Source organism: Sorghum bicolor, chromosome 4 (assembly GCF_000003195.3).
Source record: "Sorghum bicolor cultivar BTx623 chromosome 4, Sorghum_bicolor_NCBIv3, whole genome shotgun sequence".
NCBI classification, from domain to species: Eukaryota; Viridiplantae; Streptophyta; class Magnoliopsida; order Poales; family Poaceae; genus Sorghum; species Sorghum bicolor.
This window is the reverse complement of record NC_012873.2, coordinates 51,153,311-51,177,323: the sequence shown is the minus strand read 5'-3', so window position 1 is coordinate 51,177,323 and position 24,013 is coordinate 51,153,311. Positions and strand designations below refer to the sequence as shown.

The following is a 24,013-nucleotide window of genomic DNA, read 5'->3' as shown; positions in this document are numbered from 1 at the left end:
TTTGTGTGAAGCAGCGAGGAAATAAATATTGCTTTCTACTAGATAATTTGGGACGGAGGGAGTAGAGGTTAACAGGTTCCGACGAGGCAATTGGATGAGCTGGAGACTTTACGTTAGTGCTCTGGAGTCCATGCCTAAAGCATCTGCGAATCAGCCATGGCCCATGGGGGTCTGCTAGCACCGACTGGAGATGGGGCTAGAACCGGTTACCGGTGGTGTGGTGTGGCCGGTGGTTCTGAAGAGGAGGCGGAGGCCTGGGTTAGGTTAAGATGAAGCAGCAATGCAGGTTGATTGAACTTCTGAGATTCATGTACTGCAGAGTAGTGAGATCTGGCAGACTGCCACACAAATGATGCTAGTTTGTTAGCCGAGAAAGCTTTTAAATAGTTCAGGGCTCTAAATGGTAGAGCCACGACAGTTCGGAGAAGGAATTACCGAGCAATTTTCTCTTTGCTCAAATGGAAATTTGGCGTGGAACGACCACCTGAATATTCAAAATTTACGGAAATTTGGCGAGGAACTACCACCCGAATATTCAAAATTTACTCGGCAAAACTTACAGCTAGGAGAGGAAGCAACCGACTGGAGTAGACGGTATTAGAATGATATACATATAGTCAGTTGAATGGTAACAGAACAATAGTCATGAACTGTACCTTCTGGCAAGCGGAGGCATAGACGGTATAAGAATGATACATGTGGCCAATTGAATCGGAAACAATTCAACAAATATACATACAGTTGGATGAAAATTTCAAACAACGTCAATAACTGACCAGATTCCCCTATCTGGACCATCTGGTTGATATATGTACAAGATGGAATACTACTCTATATATCTATGTATGAAAGAATTAATAATCACGATGCTTGAAAGAATAAAAGATTAGATCCCTAGTCTACTACACTGGAAGTACAACTTCAGAAAGTCCGGCACAGAACTTCAGAACGTCCGTGTTGGGTCAGAGACCTGGACGATCTGTCGGTCCAGATGGTTCATGCATGGCTTCCCCTCTGCATCAATGTCCATCAGTATCGTGTCACCAGGCTTGAACTCGCCAAAAAGAATAGCTTCACTAATGACATCCTCGATAATGTGGGCAACAGCTCTCCTCAGAGGCCGAGCACCATAGCTCTTGTCGTAGCCTTCTTGGCAAATCAGGTGCTTCATTGCCTCAGACACCTCCAAACCTATCCCAAGGGCCAAAAGTCGGCCCTTGACTTCCTTTAGGATGATATCAAGAATGGCCAGCATCTGCAAATATGATGAGGCTATTACCATTAGCATCTCATATGCTCTGAGGTTAGCACAATAGTTTTATGACTCAGAACTTCATACAGTCATAAGTGGCTAATACCATGGAAAGAAACAAACCTGAGTCTTCTCCAGAGGACGGAACACAACCATCTCGTCAATCCTATTGAGCAACTCTGGACGGAAAAATGCCTTGAGCTCTTCCATTACTAAGGATTTCATTGCAAAATACGAGCTTGACTCGGTATCTTCCTTCAAGAAACCTATGCTCTGTCGTCCCTTTGAAATTGTTGTCGAACCAACATTCGAAGTCATGACAATCAACGTATTTTTGAAGGAAACCTTACGGCCCTGCAGTCCACACAAAGTCCCATTGTAAATAAAACATGTTCAGAACTTAAAAGGGATCAGAAACTACCTATGTTACATCCTAAAACTATGCAAGATTACATGGAGAGGCTAGGACTATTTAAGTTTCTAAAGATATATAGTATAGAGTGGCATAATGATTTATAAATTGCAATGCTATTTAATATGAACAATCATGTGTTGAATGACACTTCAAATAGCCTGTATATTAAATAAATTGTAATGAAAATAATGAATTCTAACTGTTTATTATAAGTTCCAGGGATAGCATTTGTCTCTTATGGTTCATTAACTCCACTATCCACCGTTTAAAATCTATTGTTGCATGTAACAGGATTCACTGATCCATTACCTGTGAGTCTGTCAAATGTCCATCCTCAAAGATTTGGAGAAGGATGTTGAAAATATCAGGGTGAGCTTTCTCTATCTCATCCATCAATACCACGGTAAATGGTTTTCTCCTGACTGCTTCTGTCAAAGTACCAGTTTCACCATACCCAATGTACCCTGGAGGAGAACCTATGAGCTTGCTCACAGTGTGCCTCTCCATATACTCGCTCATGTCTAACCTAAGCATAGCAGATTCCTATTTTGAAAACAAAAGCAAACATCTTATCAGGCTATATTCCATTTAATCAATCATAAGCATTGTGCGAATAATAACACAATGGTCAGAATATGATTGGCTTACCGATCCAAAATAACTAGCTGCTAGAGCTTTGGTGAGCTCTGTTTTACCAACTCCTGTTGGACCACAGAAAAGCAGCGTGGCAATAGGTCTGTCAGGGTCATTAAGGCCAACACGTGATCTCTTCACTGCACGAGATATGGCCACAACAGCATCATCTTGACCAATGACACGTTTTCTGAGCTCGTCGTCTAGTCCTACTAGAAGTTTTTTATCGTCGGCAGTCAACTGCTGCACTGGTATTCCAGACCATAATGAGGCAACTCTTGCAATTTCCTCTGTCCCAACTACAATTGGTCTGCATTCAAAATGCTCTTTGGTGAGAAGATATGTAGGGCATGAGATTATCTTGTACGACATGTTGACAGATAAAACTTACTCATCAGCTGAGAGTGAGGAACCAGATGTTGACTCGATATTGTCTCGACTTGGTGCTTCAACGGTAGCGCTACCACTTTCTTGAGCATTCTCATTTGGAGAATATTTTGCCTTGTTAGATAACACCTGAGCAATCAAAGACGATAATATTAGATATTTTTTTCTCACTAGATGGACCAAAAAGATAAAATCATATAAGCAGTGCATAATTTTTCATTACCACTTCATGCATGGCCTGAGCAGCTCTTATCTCTTGCCAGTACTCATCTGGTGATTTCAAGAGAATTGAAGACTGCCCTTCCTTCTTCTTATTAAATGATTCCATCCGAGCCCTACTTCCAGCCTCATCAATCAGATCAATAGCCTTATCAGGAAGTTGTCTGTCAGGAATGTATCTTGCTGACAAATAAACTGCTGCATTGATGGCTTCCAATGTGAATTTGCATTTATGGTAAGTTTCATATTTCTCACGAAGACCCAGTAATATCTTCACAGCATCTTCCTGCAGTAAGTTTCAAAAATGGTTAAGAGAAAAATTTACATGTTAAACTACCCCACTTTCATAAGAAGACAACCACAGTACCTGACTAGGCTCATCTACTAATACTGGCTGGAAGCGGCGGGCCAAAGCCTTATCCTTCTCAAAATGCATCCGGTGTTCATCTAGAGTTGTAGCCGCAATGCACTAAAAATGCAAACAAATATTGTCCATAAGATAGGAAATATGATAAGGTATGATTTTCTATACACAGAACGAGTGCACTAAGCAAGAAATCAGATGAATCTAATACCTGCAGTTCACCTCTAGCAAGTGCGGGCTTCAGCAAGTTGCCAATGTCAAGACCAGAACCCTTACCCTTTCCAACAGTTCCAGATCCAATAAGATTGTGAACCTCATCGATAAAAAGAATAACATCGCCTGCATAAAGTTCTTATGATTTTTAATATTCATGACCACGTGCAGAAGCTCCGTATCTGGTAATATTTCAGAATGCACTACTGACTGACCTGCTTCCCGGACTTCACGGATTATATTAGTGACCCTAGACTCCAGTTCACCCCTCTCCTTTGCACCAGCAATAAGTAGACCAACGTCCAGTGACAATATACGCTTTGCCTGCAAATAATGTAAATATGAATACCGCTTATCTGAAAGCTGACCAAAATGCATAACTTTAGATCCATCGTCCCTGGCAAGTCAAGCTGAAGCATACCACAAGGTAAATGGGGACATCTCCATTTGCAATTCGAAGAGCCAGCCCCTCAGCAATTGCAGTTTTGCCAACACCCGCCTCACCCAGAAGAATAGGGTTGTTCTTCGTCCGTCGGCATATTATCTGAACTACTCTTTCAATCTCGTCTTCACGGCCAATAATAGGATCAATGAAACCTCCACTAGCTTGTGTGGTCAAATCCAAACAAAATTGATCCAGTGCACCCTTATCTGAAAAAAAGATACATAATGCAAGTGTCCATTGAGGTTTCACTTGTCCTATAGTAGAACAAACATGAGTGTAAGCTTTGACTGAACTTCAAGCTCCTGACCTTTCTTTTTAGTCAAGGAGTGGGAGAAGGCAGATCTTCCGGCTCCAGCAGGGGCTTTCTTTGGGACTTTGAAAGACGACGGTTCGGCAGGTTCTCTGCCATCTTTCGCAAGCTCCGCTTGGAGACGGTCGACCGCAACTGATGCTAGGTGACTGGGATCCGCTCCCAAACTACAACAATCGACAATATGCATCAATGAGACCCAAACAACAAAAGGATGAGAAGATAACTAGTATCATTTTTCGTTTCGATGAACCTATCGATCACGGTACTGCAATGAATTGCTTTTTGAAAGAAAAAAAAAAACTCTAGCTAGCATTGAACACGTGTAGTGAGAAATTAGACAAGGACCACCACAATGGGTAATGGCAATATCGTATTTGTACAACTAGATGCCAAACTTCCTTTGTGCTATAATTAGACTCAGACAGACATTGGTCTAAGCATATAACCATACTAGTATATTTACTATAGGCGGTGGTAATGTGAATCATCAACAAGTCAATGTCATCGATTGCAAATGATCTGGAATCAGTTGTATAATTAATGGAAACCAAACAACAGAACCTACCTCCTTAGGAGGTTGTTGGTGGTTGGATCGTCGAGGGTGAAGAGCGCGATGGCGAGGTGCTCAGGCGAGATGAAGCTGGCGCCCATGTTCTTGGACAGCACGACGGCGACATCGAAGACCTGCTTGGCGGTGGCGGAGAAGGGCACGTCCGTGTCGAGCCCCCCCGATCCGGGCCTGGACGACGGCGCGGCCGTCGAGTCGGCGTCGTCCCTGGCGGCAGCGATGCCGCGGCACTCCTCCCTTGCGCGCTCGATGTTGATCCCGGACGAGAGGAACCCGCCCGAGGAGCGGTCCTCGGCGACGAGGCCGAGGAAGAGGTGGCGCGGCGCCACGGCGGGCTCCCCGAGCCCCCGGGCCTCCCGCTGCGACAGCACCACCGCCTTGACGGCCCGCTCCGTGAACCGCTCGAACACCGCCCTGACGACTCCTCCTCCCCTGCGGCGCCGCGGGGCCGGCCTGGCCCTGGCCCTGGCTGCCGGGCGCGGGAGCGGGAGCGGGAGCGGGAGCGGGAGCTGGTGCGCCAGCACCATCGCCCTCCCGAACCCCGCCGCCGCGCCCCACCGACCCGCCGGCGCCGCCAGCATCCGCGCGGCGCCGCCGTGGCCCACGGTGAGGACGGACGACGACGAGGAGGTCGAGCAGCAGCACACCTCCATCGCTACCGGCCGCGCCAACAACAACAACAACAATAAAAAAAAAACTGTCCTAGGAACGAATCAAATGCTTTATGCTTTGCTTAGAAGAAAGCGGTTAATCACGCTGGCTACGCTACGCGTCGAGCAAGCGAGCGACCACGTGAGCTATCTAGTCTAGTTGGAGTGCTTGGAGGGGAGGGGAGGGGAGGCGTGGCGTGGCGTGTCGAGCGGATGAGTAGGCGAGGAGCGGGGGAGGGCGGTATAAAAATACCGCGCGAAGCAGGCGGGGAGGACGGAAGGGGAAGGAAGCACGCAAGGAAGGAGGAACACGAGTCCGGAATGGCAGTTGCAGTTGGGCAAGTGCGCGCGCGCGCGTGCGTGGGGGCGGCGAAACGATAGGGATCGGTGGTGGTTTTGGACGGTTCATGCCCCGCCCGGGCCTCGGGTCGGGGTCGGTCCCCCCGTTTCGACCGCGCGCCGGCCGAGCCGGGCCCGGGGGGTAGTCTCCGGTGTCCGCTCCGCTCAGCACGCCACCCGCTCACCCACCCCGCCGGCCCCGCGGTCAACCCGGCCGAGGCGTGGCGGTCCGTCCGACTGCGATCGCCGGGGGCCGCGCGGTCGGGGGTGACTTGGCTACTGTTTCGGCCGTTTCTGGGCCTTTTTGGGTGCCGTGGCCCGAAGGTCAGCTGCGTCGTTGGGGCTAGCCGGTGCATGGTGCAGCGTACCGAGCCGGCGTGAGACTCTTCACGTACGTCGGCACATGTGTCATCCTCCTGTGCCACAGCGACGTGGCCGGCTGCCCGGCTCGACCCCATGCTGCTCACACTCGCCGAGTTGCACAGACCGGAAGCTTCTGCCTTTTTTATTTGTGAGATGAGGAAAGAAGCTTCTGCTTTTCCGATACACTAGTACACGTCTAGTGTCTACACGTGTGTGAAACACAGCCTCGCCCCTCGGTACCGCCACGAGGATTGACCGTGCTGTGCAAAACGGACGGAAGGAACCACCGCGCCGTAACAGCGAGAGGGGCGGGCGGGGGTAGGTACGTGTCGTGCGTGCCGAAACGAGCACCGTCTCCCGTTGGGACTCGTGAGCAGCCTGTTGTTAAACCATGCATCCTGCGTGGTGCCTACACAAGTCACAGCAATCACCTCACTTCTTGCTGTTCACTACATCCGTGTCCAGATTCCAGAACACCACGATCGTCCCCATTCCTTGCAGGACAGCAACGATTGCGGTGCAGATCAAAACAAGGCTGCGACGACGTACGGGTGGTCGACGGGTACGTGCTGTGCTCTTACTCTCATCTGAACCACAAATAAGGCCACACACAACAAGTGACGAATTGCTACTGCATCTTCTAGCTCCCTGTAGTTTCGGGCTGCCCCTTTTTACCGAAAGGGAGAGACTTTCAGCGACGAACCAGCCAAGGTGTACAAGTAAACGAGCACCAGCTGTGTGTACACCAAAACCGTAGAAGCGTCCACGTGTGTGCCTTCCGTGAACGGGGCTCAGGGTCAGGGCGCTTTCAGGCTCACGGAAGCATGTACGAAATCTGATCCGTACTTGGCCCACACGCACGTGAAAGTGCAGTAATAAATAACTACGAGTATTAACAACTAAACACTACCTCCTCATGATCAAATCGTCCAATATAATGATTAGAGAACGACTTCACTGCCGAGCAGGGGTAACTATCGGCACGCATGCTTATTTATGCTCACTGATACTCCGAGACTGGTGAGGTTAATTAAGGCGATGCACTCAAAAAACTCAAAAGTTTACAAGATTTCCTATCACATCGAATCTTACGGCACATGTATGAAGCATTAAATATAGATGAAAAAAATAACTTATTACACAATATATCTGTAAATCACGAGACGGATTTTTTAAACCTACTTACTCCATAATTAAACAATATTTGTCACAGAAACAAATATGCTATAGTACCAAAATCTAAATACTTTTTGGATGTAAACAAAGCCTAATTAGTTTCGCGGGACAGTCGACTTGATCGTCGACCGGATGGCGACGGCAGGCGCATTTGCACACGGAACGCAACACCAGGCATGCAGCACTTGCGTGCGGAGGACGGCGAAAGAGAAGGGAAGCCTTTCCCTACACGACTTGATGGATGCTTTGCGCTCACACCGCCAGGAGCACAGTTTCCCGCTTTTCCTGGCGGATGACAATGCATTCGCTCTAGTTCCGTTTCCAGTCTTCAGTTCATTGCTTGCTTCCTACTCGCGCCATGTAACACTCTGGTGTTAAGCGAACTAAAATATGACATGTCATCATGAGCATTGCATAATAGGTTGTTAAGTAAACCTTGATGCATTAACTTAAAATAAGTTTAAAATTTGGATGAATGTGTTTAGGAAGTAAAGTGTGTTTATTTTATGTATGGATGTTTGTTTTGGAGTTTAAAAACCTTGGGTGAAAGTTTTTCCGAAAGGCTTAGGGGGGAAACCCTAGTTTTCAAAACCCTAGATTTGTCCCCTTTTGTGTAAATCAAAAACCAAGCAAAATTTGAGGTTGAGTTCAAAAGAAAAGTTGTAGATCTTGTCAAGATGTACAACTTTGGTGTTTTGAGTTTTTGAAGTTTCAGTACAAAATTCAAAGTAATTTTGAAAATACAGATTTCCAGAAATTGTCCCCTTTTCCAATTTGAATCCCCAATTCAAAATCTATTTGGAATCTTGAAAAGTGGCCAACATAAAAGTTGTAGATCTCAAAAAGTTAAACAACTTTCATGTTGGAAGTTTTTCAAGTTGTTATGCAAAATCAAAAGTAATTTTAGAAATTCTGTTTTGCCCCAATTCAAAAATTTGGAATTAAGCTTGAATTTCAAACTGTTTGGCCAATTTAGCTATTTTCCACTCAGAATTAGCTCTGGCCACCAAAAGATGTTTTGTAGTTCACAAAATTTTGCACAACTCTTATTTTGGTATATTTTCATCTTCTATTCAAAATCTCAGAGTAATTTTAAGTTTTCTGAAAGGGTATTTTGGGGAAAAGGGGGATAAGCTCGGCCCCTGTTCATGGCGGTGTGCCGCCGAGCGTCGATCGGCGTTTGCCGACTCGTGAACCGCCGTTTCACCCTGTCATAGCGCGTGTCAGCGTCCGTGGCAAAGTGGAGCAGCTGCTGGCGAAGTGGAACGCGACGTGCCCTTCTCTCCTGTGAGCACCGACCTCTTTTTCGCCACGGGAGCATCGACGGGCAGCGGCTCGTCCAACTCCAAATTCGCCTCGATCGTTCCCTTCCCAATCCACCCGAGCACTCCCCGAGTTTCGCCAAGTCCTTAGCCATCGATTGCGCCCCTGAGCGCAAGCTCTACCCTTCCACAACTTCGCACCGAGCCGTTTTCCTCTCCAACTCCGGCCGGAGCTCCGCCGCGAGTGCCTCACCGTGGGCAGCATCAACCCGAGCTTCTCCGACGCTACTTCTTGTTCCTTTGGGATCGCGGTGAGCCACTGATGCTCTTGCGCTGCTCCATTCGCACTCTACTCAAGCGTGGTGGCCGGCATTGGCTCGGCCGGGGTGGACGTCCGCCGTGTCCATGGCCGTGGCAGCTAGGGTAGGGGAGAGCGGGTGTAAAGGAGGTCTACGGGTGCGCAAGGATCTGGGGAAGCTAGCGCGCCTCGCTGCGGAAGCCGGGAGCTCACCGGTGTTGCGGTGGATGTCGCCGGAGCGGTGGCAGGAGCTTGAAGGCGAAGCTGACAGCGGGGGCCCGCTGTCAGCGACGCCTGAGTGGAGGGGGTTGGCGCGCGCAGTGCCCACTTGGGCCGAGCGGGAGCAGGCCGGTCAGCAGGCCGAGTTCCCGGGCCGCTCGTGACACAGTGGCATTTTCTTTTTCTTTTTCTGCAGTTTTTGAATTATGTTTGAATTTATGTATTAAATCATGTGCTAATCCAAAAATTATGAGAATTTTTGTATGGCTTCCTTAAAATGAGTAGAACACATGAAAAATATTTGGTTATATTTTCTGGTAGTTTGCATGTGTGTAAAAATTGCCTCTGTTTAATAATAAATAAATCTTCCATGATTTTTAATCAATTATGGGTATATCCAAAAATCATGAAATTTAATATGTGATTTTGTGTAACTGTTATTTAGCTTCATGATTAATTCCAGCTCTGTTTGATCAAGTATGCTCTGTTTCTTGATAAAGCTATTTAAAATGCTTATAAAAGAAATAGAAATAATTAATCCCTTTAGGATTTGGGTGATATTTTGGATTGTTTGACAACCATGGTTACTTAGCATGATATGCTCCCTGGTTATGGTTTATTTTCATATAAATAATCTTTATGGTATGATAGATTCACAATTATTGCTTAATAAAAATAATAAAGTTTGTTTAGTAGTGATTTATGCTTTGATAGCTAGCTTTGTTTGTTTCTTTACCATGAAGGTAATTTGTACTTGAGATAGTCATGCTTATGGTTGTCATCCAAGAACATGTAACCTGTCTTTATCATGCAATAAGTATATCATAATCATGCATATGCACTTTTACGTATAGAATACGCTCCGGAAGAATCTGATCCTCAGTGGGTTTCTTCCGAGTTTGTGGATCCTTCGGGTGTTGTTGAATTGCCGAACGTCTCCTCCGACCAAGGCAAGCCCCGGACATTGAACCCTATCCTTGTATTTTCATAAAGTTATTTATATCACTTGAGTTAATATGATGCATTAGGTGAATAGGAGTTGAGTGAATCCTATTTGCTGCATTATCTACCTTGATGATTTCCATATTAACCTTGGTATCTGCTTTATGAAAATGCTTAGTATGCTTAGCCCTGCTTATTAGATAAGTTTTCAAATGAGAACGTTTGAAGGGTCGTTGTGGAATACTTTTATGGTTAATAAAGTTTAAACTTGAGACCGGTCGGTGGACTTGCTTTAAGAATGGAGTCTTAAAGTAGTGTCTCCAACTGTGTCGATTAAGGACCGTTCCGTTGTTGGCCTGTTGTGATTGAGACCTTTGAGTACAGCCCACATGCGCTGGTAAGCCTTACCTATAGCTATTCCGATACTTGAGAACGGCTAACCGCGTACTGGGAGTGGAAAGATGGCGAGAGTAACGTGTACCCACCTTACGGATCTGAGATGACCGGGAAACATCTAGATTGGCTGTAGGATGGTGGTGTACTGTACTCTCGGGTGACGCTGGACCCGTTCTTGTATGGGAGGATCTATAGAAAAGGTTGACATATGCAAGATTAAGTTCTACATATGTCGTGTGGTACTGAATCCCCAGCTGGGTTTAATCGATTCGAATCGCCGTGTTTCCTCGGATATGGAGCCTCAATCCTCACCCCCTCATCGTAGTAATAAGTGAATCTTTGGTATAAGAAAAAGGTGTTTTGCTTATGAAAGTTGGATAATGATCTTGGCTAGCTATAAGTGATAATCTTAAGTTAAAACTTGAAAGTAAGCTTTACTCTTAGTAAGCTTTTATGCAAAAGAAATACTTGATCTTGATAAAGCTTTACCTTGAATCCCTATAGCCTGCATACCTGAGTCTTCATCTCTTTTATAGTCGGTTAAGTCTTGTGGAGTACTTTTGTACTCAGGGTTTCTTAACCCATGTTGCAGGTGAGTCTGTTGATAATCCTTTTGATGGTCATGGTTATTTTACCCTTGTGGAGGAGAGTGATGATGATGAACCTGATGTGTGACCTTGGGCAAGTAAAAACTTGTTGTGTGATCTATGGTTTATGTAATATAAAGTTCCGAAGCTTTTATGTATCAAATACTTATGGTTTGTAAACTATGAACTTAAGTTTCGATCTATGTTATGTAACCTTTCCGCTTTTACTCTGATTTTTTCTTACCTATGAAATGTTCTAATACTGTGATACTTGATGAGGGAATTCCTGAAAAGATTGTTACGTGGATAATTCGGGTTTCCCGAGGACACCCGACAGTCTTCTTGAGTCATTTGGAACTCGTGCACGTCGATCAGAAGTCTTTGGGACAATGATGTGTGCATGTGGGCCACTTAATTCAGGAGGTTCTGCCACAGCTGGTATCAGAGCAGGTTTCCCTTAGAAAGTATAGCAGTATTCGATTTTAAAAACTTCAAAAGCTTTTGAGTCAAACCAAATTTCAAATTAGTTTGAGTCCAAATTGCTTCTAAGCTTGTCTTATGCTTCTAACTTGTCTCAATTCATTCTGTAGACTTATCCTTCTATCCAAATGGATATGTTCTTAGTATAATTATGGTAATATTTATATATAAGGAACAATGCTTATGATATTATAATATTGCCCTAATTATGAAAAGAAAGTTTATGCACTTTTATGTTAAGTGACTAATTTAAAGCTAATTAATTGTTTGATCTATGCTTTGTTCGTAAGTACGTTTCATGCATCATTATTGATAACATGTAATTAACTTTCCTCCTTAGAGTTGTTAATAATTAGAGGTAATATGTCCATCTAATTGTAAAACTCTATTCTTTAACCTTGGAACATATATAGTTCTAATATTCAAAATAAAAATATTTTGGCAGATGGCACGTACCCGCCTAACCGCTCGCAAGTCCACCGGAGGTCGTGTCCCCAGGCACCAGTTGGCATCAAGGGATCCGCCACCATCCGACAACAGCGACAGCAGCACTGACAACTCCAGCGACGGAAACGGGAGTGACACCAGCGGAGGTCCTCCTTCGCCAAGGACCTACAGGCTTATGAAGAATGATCTGCGCCTGATGCTCACTGACAACATCAACATGGAAGTTCAGCTGTACCATATGGCGGGATATGTGGTCAATCTTGAGGCCTATACCAACATCCTCCATGAGGAAGTGCACCAGCTGCAGGATGCTCTCAACCCACCCGAGGCTCCTGAAGCAGCAGAGGAAGGACCAGTTGTCATCCAAGTGGATAGTGATACTTCTGAGGATGAAGCAGAGGAGCCAGGAACTCCCACTCCAGATGAGGGTGTTACCACCAGTGAGTCGGATATGGATGACGACTAGGTGTTGAGTAGGCACGAAGCATGACCTAGTGTACTCTTCTGACTTTGTAACTTAGTTAGTCAGAAAACCTCTAGTATGGGAAGTTGTGTAAGATAGTGGTTTCAAGTAGTCCTGCCCAGGAGCGGACTTGTATGATAAATAAGATGAACGTGTTTGTGTTATGTAAGTCATGATGTATGATGGTTAAGTAAGCATGTTAATTAAAGTGTGATGTGTTTTTAAACAGATGTCTGCTAACAACCTTGGAGCTAGTTCTTCCCAGGGTGGGGATGATTTTCCTAATGCACCACCCGTTCCACCCTCTTTGGCTGATGCAATTGCAGCATTGGTCAATGCAACAACTCTGTTAGCACAAAACCAGAATGTTGGTCAGCGTGGCCGTGGTCGCCATAACCGAGAAGAAACCACATATGTTGACTTCACAGACACTCGTCCCCCAGTTTTCACAAAAGCTGATGAACCTCTTGAAGCTGAGGATTGGCTTCGCACTATGGAGCAAAAGTTCAGTCTCATCAACTGTACTGAAACCCAGAAGCCAGCTTTCGCCGCTCAGCAGCTGAGAGGAGCAGCAGGAGTTTGGTGGGAAAACTTACTGGCTGTTCAACCAGCCCGCCACCGAATCACTTGGGGAGAATTCAAGGAAGCCTTCAGGGCTCATTACATTCCCAAGGGAGTTATGAAAATGAAGCTCGAAGAGTTCTTAGCTCTCCGTCAGGGGGATGACTCAGTTATACAGTATATTGGAAAGTTTAATCATCTGTCCCAATATGCAATTGAGCAAGTCAACACTGATGAAAAGAAGAAGGATTGTTTTATGAGAGGCTTGAATACAAAGCTTCAACTGATGATGGCATCATGTGGCAATATATCTTATCATGAGGCAGTGAACATTGCTATCTCCAGTGAAGAAAAGAACCGCAAACATAAGGAGGCTAAGAAGAAGAAGGGGTTTGTCTCAGGGTCTGGATCATCTGGCGGCAACAAGAAGCGTCAGAGGCTTGTATATCATCCAGCTCAACAGTTCCGACCATCTTATCGTCCTCCTTATCAGCCACCTCAGCAGCAGAATATGCAGAGGAATTTTGCAAGGCCGCCAATGCCATTCAATGTTCAACGTCAGCCAAATGTTCCTGCCATTCGTCCGCCAATGCCACAAGCTGCAAACAACCCTTGTTACAATTGTGGGAAGAGTGGACATTTTTCTCGTGAATGTCCATATCCAAGGCAAAATGTTCCAAATGTCAATGCACCAAGGCCAGTTGGAAATCAGCAAGCAAATCAGAACAAAGGTCATGCCCAGAATCAGCAGAAGGGTAAGGGTACTCAGAAAACAGGAAGGGTTTTCCATACTCAAGTTGAAGCTATACCTGAGGGAGAGCCAGTGATGCTTGGTATGTTCCCTGTTGCCCAACAACCAGCACTTACACTTTTTGATTCCGGTGCATCACATACTTTCATGAATAGAACATTTGCGGAAAAGTATAATATACCTATTGGTGCAACCAAAGATGAGTTCTTTATACAGTCACCTGGGGGTCGACTTTGCACTAAGGAAATGGTACATCAGGTACCAATAGACTTGGGTGGATATATATTTCCAACATCCATGATAGTGTTAAAAGATCCGAGTATAGATGTGATCTTGGGTATGAACTGGATGAGTCAGAGAGGTGCAGTTATAGACACCTTAAATAGAACCATCAAGGTCAACTTACCTAATAGCAAGTCTCAACTTCTTATCCATCTTCCTACCCTTAAGAGAGCAGTTGAACAAGTGTGTGCTATCTCTGTTAAGGAAATCAAGGATATTCCAGTGGTCTGTGAGTTTTCTGATGTGTTTCCAGAAGATTTACCTGGTCTGCCACCTGATCGTGATGTGGAGTTTGAAATAGAACTCAAGCCAGGGACAGCACCAATATCTAGAAGAGCTTATAGAATGCCACCAAAAGAATTAGCAGAATTAAAAACTCAGTTGCAAGAATTGATGGATAAAGGTTTCATTCGACCTAGTTCATCACCATGGGGTTGTCCGGCAATCTTTGTGAAGAAAAAGGATAATACCTTGAGGCTATGTGTGGACTATCGTCCTTTGAATGAAGTAACAATCAAGAATAAGTATCCTTTGCCCCGTATTGATCTTCTCTTTGATCAACTAACTGGTGCTAAGGTATTTTCAAAAATAGACTTGAGATCTGGGTATCATCAAATTAAGATCAAGCCAAAAGATGTTCCGAAAACAGCATTCACTACCCGATATGGTCTGTATGAATATCTGGTCATGTCTTTTGGTCTGACAAATGCCCCAGCACATTTTATGTATTTGATGAATTCAGTGTTCATGCCAGAGTTAGATAAGTTCGTGGTGGTATTCATTGATGACATTCTCATCTATTCTAAAACTAAAGAAGAGCATGAAGAGCATCTCAGAATAGTGTTAACTCGCCTGAGAGAACATCAGTTATATGCTAAGTTTAGCAAATGTGAATTTTGGATAGATGAAGTTCAATTTTTGGGTCATGTCCTGTCAGCTGAAGGTGTTGCAGTAGATCCAAGCAAAGTTCAGGAAGTTCTTGACTGGAAGTCACCAACTTCAGTACATCAAGTTCGGAGTTTCTTAGGATTAGCGGGGTATTATCGCAGGTTTATCCCTGACTTCTCCAAGATCTCTAAACCAATGACAACACTGCTGAAGAATGATACCAAGTTTGTGTGGTCATCCGAGTGTGAAGAAGCTTTTCGGACATTAAAAAAATTATTGACCACTGCACCAGTGTTAGCTCAACCTGATATTGAAAAATCTTTTGATGTGTTTTGTGATGCTTCAGGCAAAGGCATTGGGTGTGTACTAATGCAAGAAGGCAGAGTCATTGCATATGCTTCACGACAACTTAAGCGTCATGAAGAGCATTATCCAACCCATGATCTAGAGTTGGCAGCTGTAGTCCATGCTCTGAAGATTTGGCGACACTATCTGTTGGGCAATACTTGTCACATATATACTGATCATAAGAGTTTGAAATACATCTTTACTCAGTCAGAGTTGAACATGCGCCAGAGAAGATGGTTAGAACTGATAAAAGATTATGATGTTGAGGTACATTATCACCCAGGCAAAGCCAATGTGGTGGCAGATGCACTCAGTCGAAAGAGTCATTGCAATTGTCTGGAAGTCAAGCCTATAGACCTTACCTTATGTTATGAATTTGAAAAGTTAGGTCTTGAGATGATTCCGCAAGGGAGTTTGACAAATATGACAGTTCAGTCATCCATCAAAGATCAGATTATTACAACCCAACAAGAAAATAAGGGTATAATCTTTTTGAAAAGAAAGGTTCAGTCTGAACCAAATTCTAAGTTCAGAATAGATGAAACTGGAGTGATTTGGTTCAAGGATCGTTTAGTAGTTCCAAAGGTCCCTGAACTCAGAAAACAAATTCTTGATGAAGCTCATGCAACAAAACTTTCAATCCATCCAGGTAGTAATAAAATGTATCATGATCTAAAACAAAGATTCTGGTGGACTAAGATGAAGCTTGAAATTGCTAGTTATGTGGCTAGATGTGATACTTGTCAAAAAGTGAAAGCAATTCATCTTAGGTCTGCGGGAGAATTGCAACCATTGCCAATTCCATCTTGGAAGTGGGATGACATTAGTATGGACTTCATAGTGGGTCTACCCAGAACAATGAAAGGGTTTGATTCCATATGGGTTATTGTTGATCGTCTGACAAAATCAGCTCATTTCATTCCTGTAAGAAAGAAGTATCGAGCTTCCATCTATGCTAAGATATACTTTAACAGAATTGTAAGTTTACATGGTATTCCAAAGACTATCGTATCTGATAGAGGGACACAGTTTGTAAATGCTTTCTGGAAGCACTTACATAAGTCCTTGGGTACTAAACTTTTGCATAGTACAGCTTATCATCCACAGACTGGAGGTCAGACTGAAAGAGTCAATCAGATCTTAGAAGATATGCTAAGATCTTGTGTGCTCAGTTATTCAGAGAAATGGGATGAATGTTTGCCTTTAGCAGAATTCTCTTACAATAATAGTTATCAAGAAAGCATTAAGATGGCACCATTCGAAGCTCTATATGGCAGAAGGTGCAGGACACCTTTGAATTGGTCAGAACCTGGAGAACATAGTTTCTTCGGGGTTGACTTGGTCAAAGAAGCCGAAGAGAAAGTCAGGCTCATTCGAGATAACATGAAGGTAGCACAGTCCAGACAAAAGAATTATGCCGATAAGAGACGTCAATCTCTTAGCTTTGAGGTTGGTGATTATGTATACCTCAAAGTGTCACCTATGAAAGGAGTCACTCGTTTTGGAGTAAAAGGAAAATTGGCACCTCGATATATAGGTCCATATCAAATCCTTGAAAGATGTGGAAAGGTGGCATATCGTCTAGATTTACCACCACAGTTGTTATCAGTACACAATGTGTTCCATGTCTCTCAGTTGAAGAAATGTCTTCGAGTACCTGATCATATCATTCCTGTTGAAGGAATTGAGTTAAAGCCTGATCTGACATATTCAGAGTATCCTATCAAGATTCTGGATCAAAAAGATCGAGTCACTCGTAGAAGAACTATCAAATTTTACAAGGTGCAATGGAATCAACATACCGAAGATGAAGCCACGTGGGAATCCGAAGAGTTTCTCTTAGAACGTTTTCCTGAGTTCTTTTCTTCTGTCTTATCCTTGTAATCTATAGTATAATGATCTACCCCTGTTTTTGTAAAGGTTGGTTTTGGAAGTGCTTGACAAACTTCCTTTTCCATTAGTTAGACTTTAAGGTAAATCTCGGGACGAGATTTCTTTAAGGGGGAAAGAGCTGTAACACTCTGGTGTTAAGCGAACTAAAATATGACATGTCATCATGAGCATTGCATAATAGGTTGTTAAGTAAACCTTGATGCATTAACTTAAAATAAGTTTAAAATTTGGATGAATGTGTTTAGGAAGTAAAGTGTGTTTATTTTATGTATGGATGTTTGTTTTGGAGTTTAAAAACCTTGGGTGAAAGTTTTTCCGAAAGGCTTAGGGGCGAAACCCTAGTTTTCAAAACCCTAGATTTGTCCCCTTTTGTGTAAATCAAAAACCAAGCAAAATTTGAGGTTGAGTTCAAAAGAAAAGTTGTAGATCTTGTCAAGATGTACAACTTTGGTGTTTTGAGTTTTTGAAGTTTCAGTACAAAATTCAAAGTAATTTTGAAAATACAGATTTCCAGAAATTGTCCCCTTTTCCAATTTGAATCCCCAATTCAAAATCTATTTGGAATCTTGAAAAGTGGCCAACATAAAAGTTGTAGATCTCAAAAAGTTAAACAACTTTCATGTTGGAAGTTTTTCAAGTTGTTATGCAAAATCAAAAGTAATTTTAGAAATTCTGTTTTGCCCCAATTCAAAAATTTGGAATTAAGCTTGAATTTCAAACTGTTTGGCCAATTTAGCTATTTTCCACTCAGAATTAGCTCTGGCCACCAAAAGATGTTTTGTAGTTCACAAAATTTTGCACAACTCTTATTTTGGTATATTTTCATCTTCTATTCAAAATCTCAGAGTAATTTTAAGTTTTCTGAAAGGGTATTTTGGGGAAAAGGGGGATAAGCTCGGCCCCTGTTCATGGCGGTGTGCCGCCGAGCGTCGATCGGCGTTTGCCGACTCGTGAACCGCCGTTTCACCCTGTCATAGCGCGTGTCAGCGTCCGTGGCAAAGTGGAGCAGCTGCTGGCGAAGTGGAACGCGACGTGCCCTTCTCTCCTGTGAGCACCGACCTCTTTTTCGCCACGGGAGCATCGACGGGCAGCGGCTCGTCCAACTCCAAATTCGCCTCGATCGTTCCCTTCCCAATCCACCCGAGCACTCCCCGAGTTTCGCCAAGTCCTTAGCCATCGATTGCGCCCCTGAGCGCAAGCTCTACCCTTCCACAACTTCGCACCGAGCCGTTTTCCTCTCCAACTCCGGCCGGAGCTCCGCCGCGAGTGCCTCACCGTGGGCAGCATCAACCCGAGCTTCTCCGACGCTACTTCTTGTTCCTTTGGGATCGCGGTGAGCCACTGATGCTCTTGCGCTGCTCCATTCGCACTCTACTCAAGCGTGGTGGCCGGCATTGGCTCGGCCGGGGTGGACGTCCGCCGTGTCCATGGCCGTGGCAGCTAGGGTAGGGGAGAGCGGGTGTAAAGGAGGTCTACGGGTGCGCAAGGATCTGGGGAAGCTAGCGCGCCTCGCTGCGGAAGCCGGGAGCTCACCGGTGTTGCGGTGGATGTCGCCGGAGCGGTGGCAGGAGCTTGAAGGCGAAGCTGACAGCGGGGGCCCGCTGTCAGCGACGCCTGAGTGGAGGGGGTTGGCGCGCGCAGTGCCCACTTGGGCCGAGCGGGAGCAGGCCGGTCAGCAGGCCGAGTTCCCGGGCCGCTCGTGACACAGTGGCATTTTCTTTTTCTTTTTCTGCAGTTTTTGAATTATGTTTGAATTTATGTATTAAATCATGTGCTAATCCAAAAATTATGAGAATTTTTGTATGGCTTCCTTAAAATGAGTAGAACACATGAAAAATATTTGGTTATATTTTCTGGTAGTTTGCATGTGTGTAAAAATTGCCTCTGTTTAATAATAAATAAATCTTCCATGATTTTTAATCAATTATGGGTATATCCAAAAATCATGAAATTTAATATGTGATTTTGTGTAACTGTTATTTAGCTTCATGATTAATTCCAGCTCTGTTTGATCAAGTATGCTCTGTTTCTTGATAAAGCTATTTAAAATGCTTATAAAAGAAATAGAAATAATTAATCCCTTTAGGATTTGGGTGATATTTTGGATTGTTTGACAACCATGGTTACTTAGCATGATATGCTCCCTGGTTATGGTTTATTTTCATATAAATAATCTTTATGGTATGATAGATTCACAATTATTGCTTAATAAAAATAATAAAGTTTGTTTAGTAGTGATTTATGCTTTGATAGCTAGCTTTGTTTGTTTCTTTACCATGAAGGTAATTTGTACTTGAGATAGTCATGCTTATGGTTGTCATCCAAGAACATGTAACCTGTCTTTATCATGCAATAAGTATATCATAATCATGCATATGCACTTTTACGTATAGAATACGCTCCGGAAGAATCTGATCCTCAGTGGGTTTCTTCCGAGTTTGTGGATCCTTCGGGTGTTGTTGAATTGCCGAACGTCTCCTCCGACCAAGGCAAGCCCCGGACATTGAACCCTATCCTTGTATTTTCATAAAGTTATTTATATCACTTGAGTTAATATGATGCATTAGGTGAATAGGAGTTGAGTGAATCCTATTTGCTGCATTATCTACCTTGATGATTTCCATATTAACCTTGGTATCTGCTTTATGAAAATGCTTAGTATGCTTAGCCCTGCTTATTAGATAAGTTTTCAAATGAGAACGTTTGAAGGGTCGTTGTGGAATACTTTTATGGTTAATAAAGTTTAAACTTGAGACCGGTCGGTGGACTTGCTTTAAGAATGGAGTCTTAAAGTAGTGTCTCCAACTGTGTCGATTAAGGACCGTTCCGTTGTTGGCCTGTTGTGATTGAGACCTTTGAGTACAGCCCACATGCGCTGGTAAGCCTTACCTATAGCTATTCCGATACTTGAGAACGGCTAACCGCGTACTGGGAGTGGAAAGATGGCGAGAGTAACGTGTACCCACCTTACGGATCTGAGATGACCGGGAAACATCTAGATTGGCTGTAGGATGGTGGTGTACTGTACTCTCGGGTGACGCTGGACCCGTTCTTGTATGGGAGGATCTATAGAAAAGGTTGACATATGCAAGATTAAGTTCTACATATGTCGTGTGGTACTGAATCCCCAGCTGGGTTTAATCGATTCGAATCGCCGTGTTTCCTCGGATATGGAGCCTCAATCCTCACCCCCTCATCGTAGTAATAAGTGAATCTTTGGTATAAGAAAAAGGTGTTTTGCTTATGAAAGTTGGATAATGATCTTGGCTAGCTATAAGTGATAATCTTAAGTTAAAACTTGAAAGTAAGCTTTACTCTTAGTAAGCTTTTATGCAAAAGAAATACTTGATCTTGATAAAGCTTTACCTTGAATCCCTATAGCCTGCATACCTGAGTCTTCATCTCTTTTATAGTCGGTTAAGTCTTGTGGAGTACTTTTGTACTCAGGGTTTCTTAACCCATGTTGCAGGTGAGTCTGTTGATAATCCTTTTGATGGTCATGGTTATTTTACCCTTGTGGAGGAGAGTGATGATGATGAACCTGATGTGTGACCTTGGGCAAGTAAAAACTTATTGTGTGATCTATGGTTTATGTAATATAAAGTTCCGAAGCTTTTATGTATCAAATACTTATGGTTTGTAAACTATGAACTTAAGTTTCGATCTATGTTATGTAACCTTTCCGCTTTTACTCTGATTTTTTCTTACCTATGAAATGTTCTAATACTGTGATACTTGATGAGGGAATTCCTGAAAAGATTGTTACGTGGATAATTCGGGTTTCCCGAGGACACCCGACAGTCTTCTTGAGTCATTTGGAACTCGTGCACGTCGATCAGAAGTCTTTGGGACAATGATGTGTGCATGTGGGCCACTTAATTCAGGAGGTTCTGCCACACGCCATTGACTATACTTTTTCTTCGAGATATTTTTAGTAAAGGGTCTGGCAATTTTTCTGATACTCCTCGAACACTCAAGGCGGTAGCAAAACCAGGATTCAGATACAGAGAGACCAACTCAGCTAGTGTCGACAAAAATTATACGATACTACTGTTTATAGCTTAAAAAGTTATCACTTTTGATGCTAACTTACAAATTATAATAAATCATCTTTATTCTCTTCGTCTTAGAAAGATGCTAAATAACTAAACTAAAGATAAAAGGAAAAAGAATATTATTACTAGATCAGTGGTTCACATCATATTTATTTTATTTAAACACTTAGGCCTTGTTTAGTTTCGAAAATTTTTTGGATTTCAGTACTGTAGTATTTTTATTTTTTTAACAAATATTATCTAATTATGGACTAACTAGGTTTAAAAGATTCATCTCGTGATCTACAGACAAACTGTGCAATTAGTTTTTGTTTTTATCTATATTTAATATACCATGCATGTGCCGCAAAATTCGATGTGATACGTAATCTTGAAAAGTTTTTGGTTTTTGGGGTGAACTAAACAAGGCCTTCGGCCGGTTTTTGGGGTGTTCTTTAGTTCACCCCTTCTTTAGTTAACCCCAAAAACCAAAAACTTTTCAAGATTTACCATCACATCAAATCTTACAGCACATGCATGGAGCATTAAATATAGATGAAAACAAAAACTAATTGCATAGTTTGCTTGTAAATCGCGAGACAAATCTTTTAAGCCTAGTTACTCTATAATTGGACAATGTTTGTCAAATAAAAACGAAACTGCTACAGTGTCAAAATTTTAAAAAAAATTGGATCTAAACAACGCATTAGGTTCCTTTTGAAACGGATTGAAAAAAAATACAGAAATAGAAAACACAAGAATATGATAGGGACGTATATGCAAAACAAAGGAATGAAAAAACATAGAAATTTGTTGGAAGTAGTGTTTTGGATGTGTGTAAGAAAAACGTAGGAAACAAATGTGTGTAAATCCATATGGGAGGTACCAGCTTCTTTAAGGCCTTGTTTAGCCCTTGTTTAGTTGGCAAAAATTTTAGATTTTAGGTACTGTAGCACTTTCGTTTGTTTGTGGCAAATATTGTCTAATCATAGACTAATTAGGGTCAAAAGATTCATCTCGCGATTTACAGGCAAACTATGTAATTAGTTTTTTCGTCTAAATTTAATACTCCATGCGTGTGCCGCAAGATTCGATGTGACGGAGAATCTTGAATTTGTTTTGGAAAACGACATTATAGCACTTTTATTTTTATTTGACATACATTGTCCAATCATGAAATTAACTCTTAAAAGATTCGCCTTGCGATTTATAGGCAAACAGTGTAATTAGTTTTTATTTTTATCTATATTTAATGCTCCATGCATGTGCCGCAAGATTCGATGTGACGGAGAATCTTGAAAAGTTTTTGGTTTTTGGGGTAAACTAAGAGCATCCCCAACCGTTTTGCAAATAGCCTTTGCATTTATGTATTTGTAAAAAAGTCTTAAAAACACTTATCCAACGGTTTGGCATTTGGACTTTGCAATTTTGTTAACTTGGCAAAAAGAGGAGAATGATTGGCATATATGCCAAGCCTGTTCATACTTGGCATTGGAAAACTGGCGCGAAGTCCGCGCGTGGCTACGGGTTGAGGTCGCGCAAGTTTGGCGACATCTCGCCGCCAGACTTTCCTGCGAACTGCTCATCGGTCTTCCATCAACGCCAGGTACTCCATCGATGCCCTCCCAATTGTTTGTGTTTTTGCCTATCGGTCTTCCATCAACGCTAGGTATTCCATCGATGCCCTTCGGATTGTTTTTACCAGCAAAGACCCCAGCCGCCAAACTCCGAGCTGCTATGCACAAACGCCGCGACCTCAGCGCCTCGGCGGAAATAAATTTGCCGCAAACATTCACCCGACACGCGGGGAGGAGAAAAGCTCGGCAAAAAAATTATGTGGATCCATAATTTTCTTTTTTGCCAAGTGATTAAGGCCAAACCATTAGAGATTGTTTTTTTTCACCTTTGCTATATTTTTTAGACTTGGCAAACTCCCTCATTTGCCAAACCAATTATGCAAAACGGTTAGGGACTGTAAACAAGGCCTAATTACCGTGGTAAGCTCCTTAGGGACCCAAAAACGAAAAGCTTTTCAAGATTCCCCCTCACATCGAATCTTTCGGCACATGCATGAAACATTAAATATAGATAAAAATAAAAACTAATTGCACAATTTACCTGTAATCGCGAGATGAATCTTTTTAAGCCTAGTTACTCCATGATTGGACAATGTTTGTCAAATAAAAACGAGAGTGCTACAATGTCAAAATTCAAAAAAAATTGGATCTAAACAAGGCCTTAATTACATGTGGGCTAGTGCAGTCTCTATTTGATGCACAGAGCTAACTTCCACCAAGTTCCACACTCATCTACCTAGCACCCCCATGCTGCTCTGGTAAAAAGTAAAAAAAAGGGTCAATCCATCCGCATGCACAACCCGACGCCGCGCTAGGCTTCCGCCGCCACCGCTCTATCCCTCTTGCCTCCCTCTGTCTCCGTCGTCCTCTCCACTTCTTCGTTGCACCGCACTCGCCTCTTCTATAGTTGCCTCTCACACTACCTTTGATGATTAGTCTTTTCTTTACTATCTACCATCCTTTTATTTTTTAGTTGTTCACTGGAGCAATCGGAAGTTATTAAAACCCACTCGATTCTGGGAGCACCAAAGCATTTGGGGATTCGTGGCTCATCCCTGTGTTGACCACTAGCGTTGTTCATTTTTTAGAAAAAACCCTCGTACTTTCCAGAAACTAACCCGCAATCCAGCCAGTGTCCACATTTGGAAATATTCTACATAGCCCCTCGATGTTCATTTTCCAGACAGCCCCCTCCACCTAGCACGAAGCCCCGAACCCCAGCCCCGTCTGCTCCTCATTCAATCATTC

The 24,013-nt window shown here is 43.2% G+C and overlaps 1 protein-coding gene across 1 annotated transcript; it reads right to left on the bottom strand.

The window, feature by feature from the left end:
• LOC8059613 (chaperone protein ClpD1, chloroplastic) lies at positions 682-5,688 on the bottom strand. The gene is made up of 12 exons (XM_002452144.2): positions 4,807-5,688; positions 4,236-4,405; positions 3,905-4,134; positions 3,699-3,807; positions 3,482-3,609; positions 3,274-3,375; positions 2,911-3,192; positions 2,692-2,816; positions 2,316-2,610; positions 1,977-2,210; positions 1,376-1,606; positions 682-1,255 (listed from the first exon to the last, which is right to left on the bottom strand). Exons 1-12 carry the CDS (start codon positions 5,460-5,462, stop codon positions 944-946), a joined length of 2,874 nt encoding a protein of 957 aa, XP_002452189.1. The 5' UTR covers positions 5,463-5,688; the 3' UTR covers positions 682-943.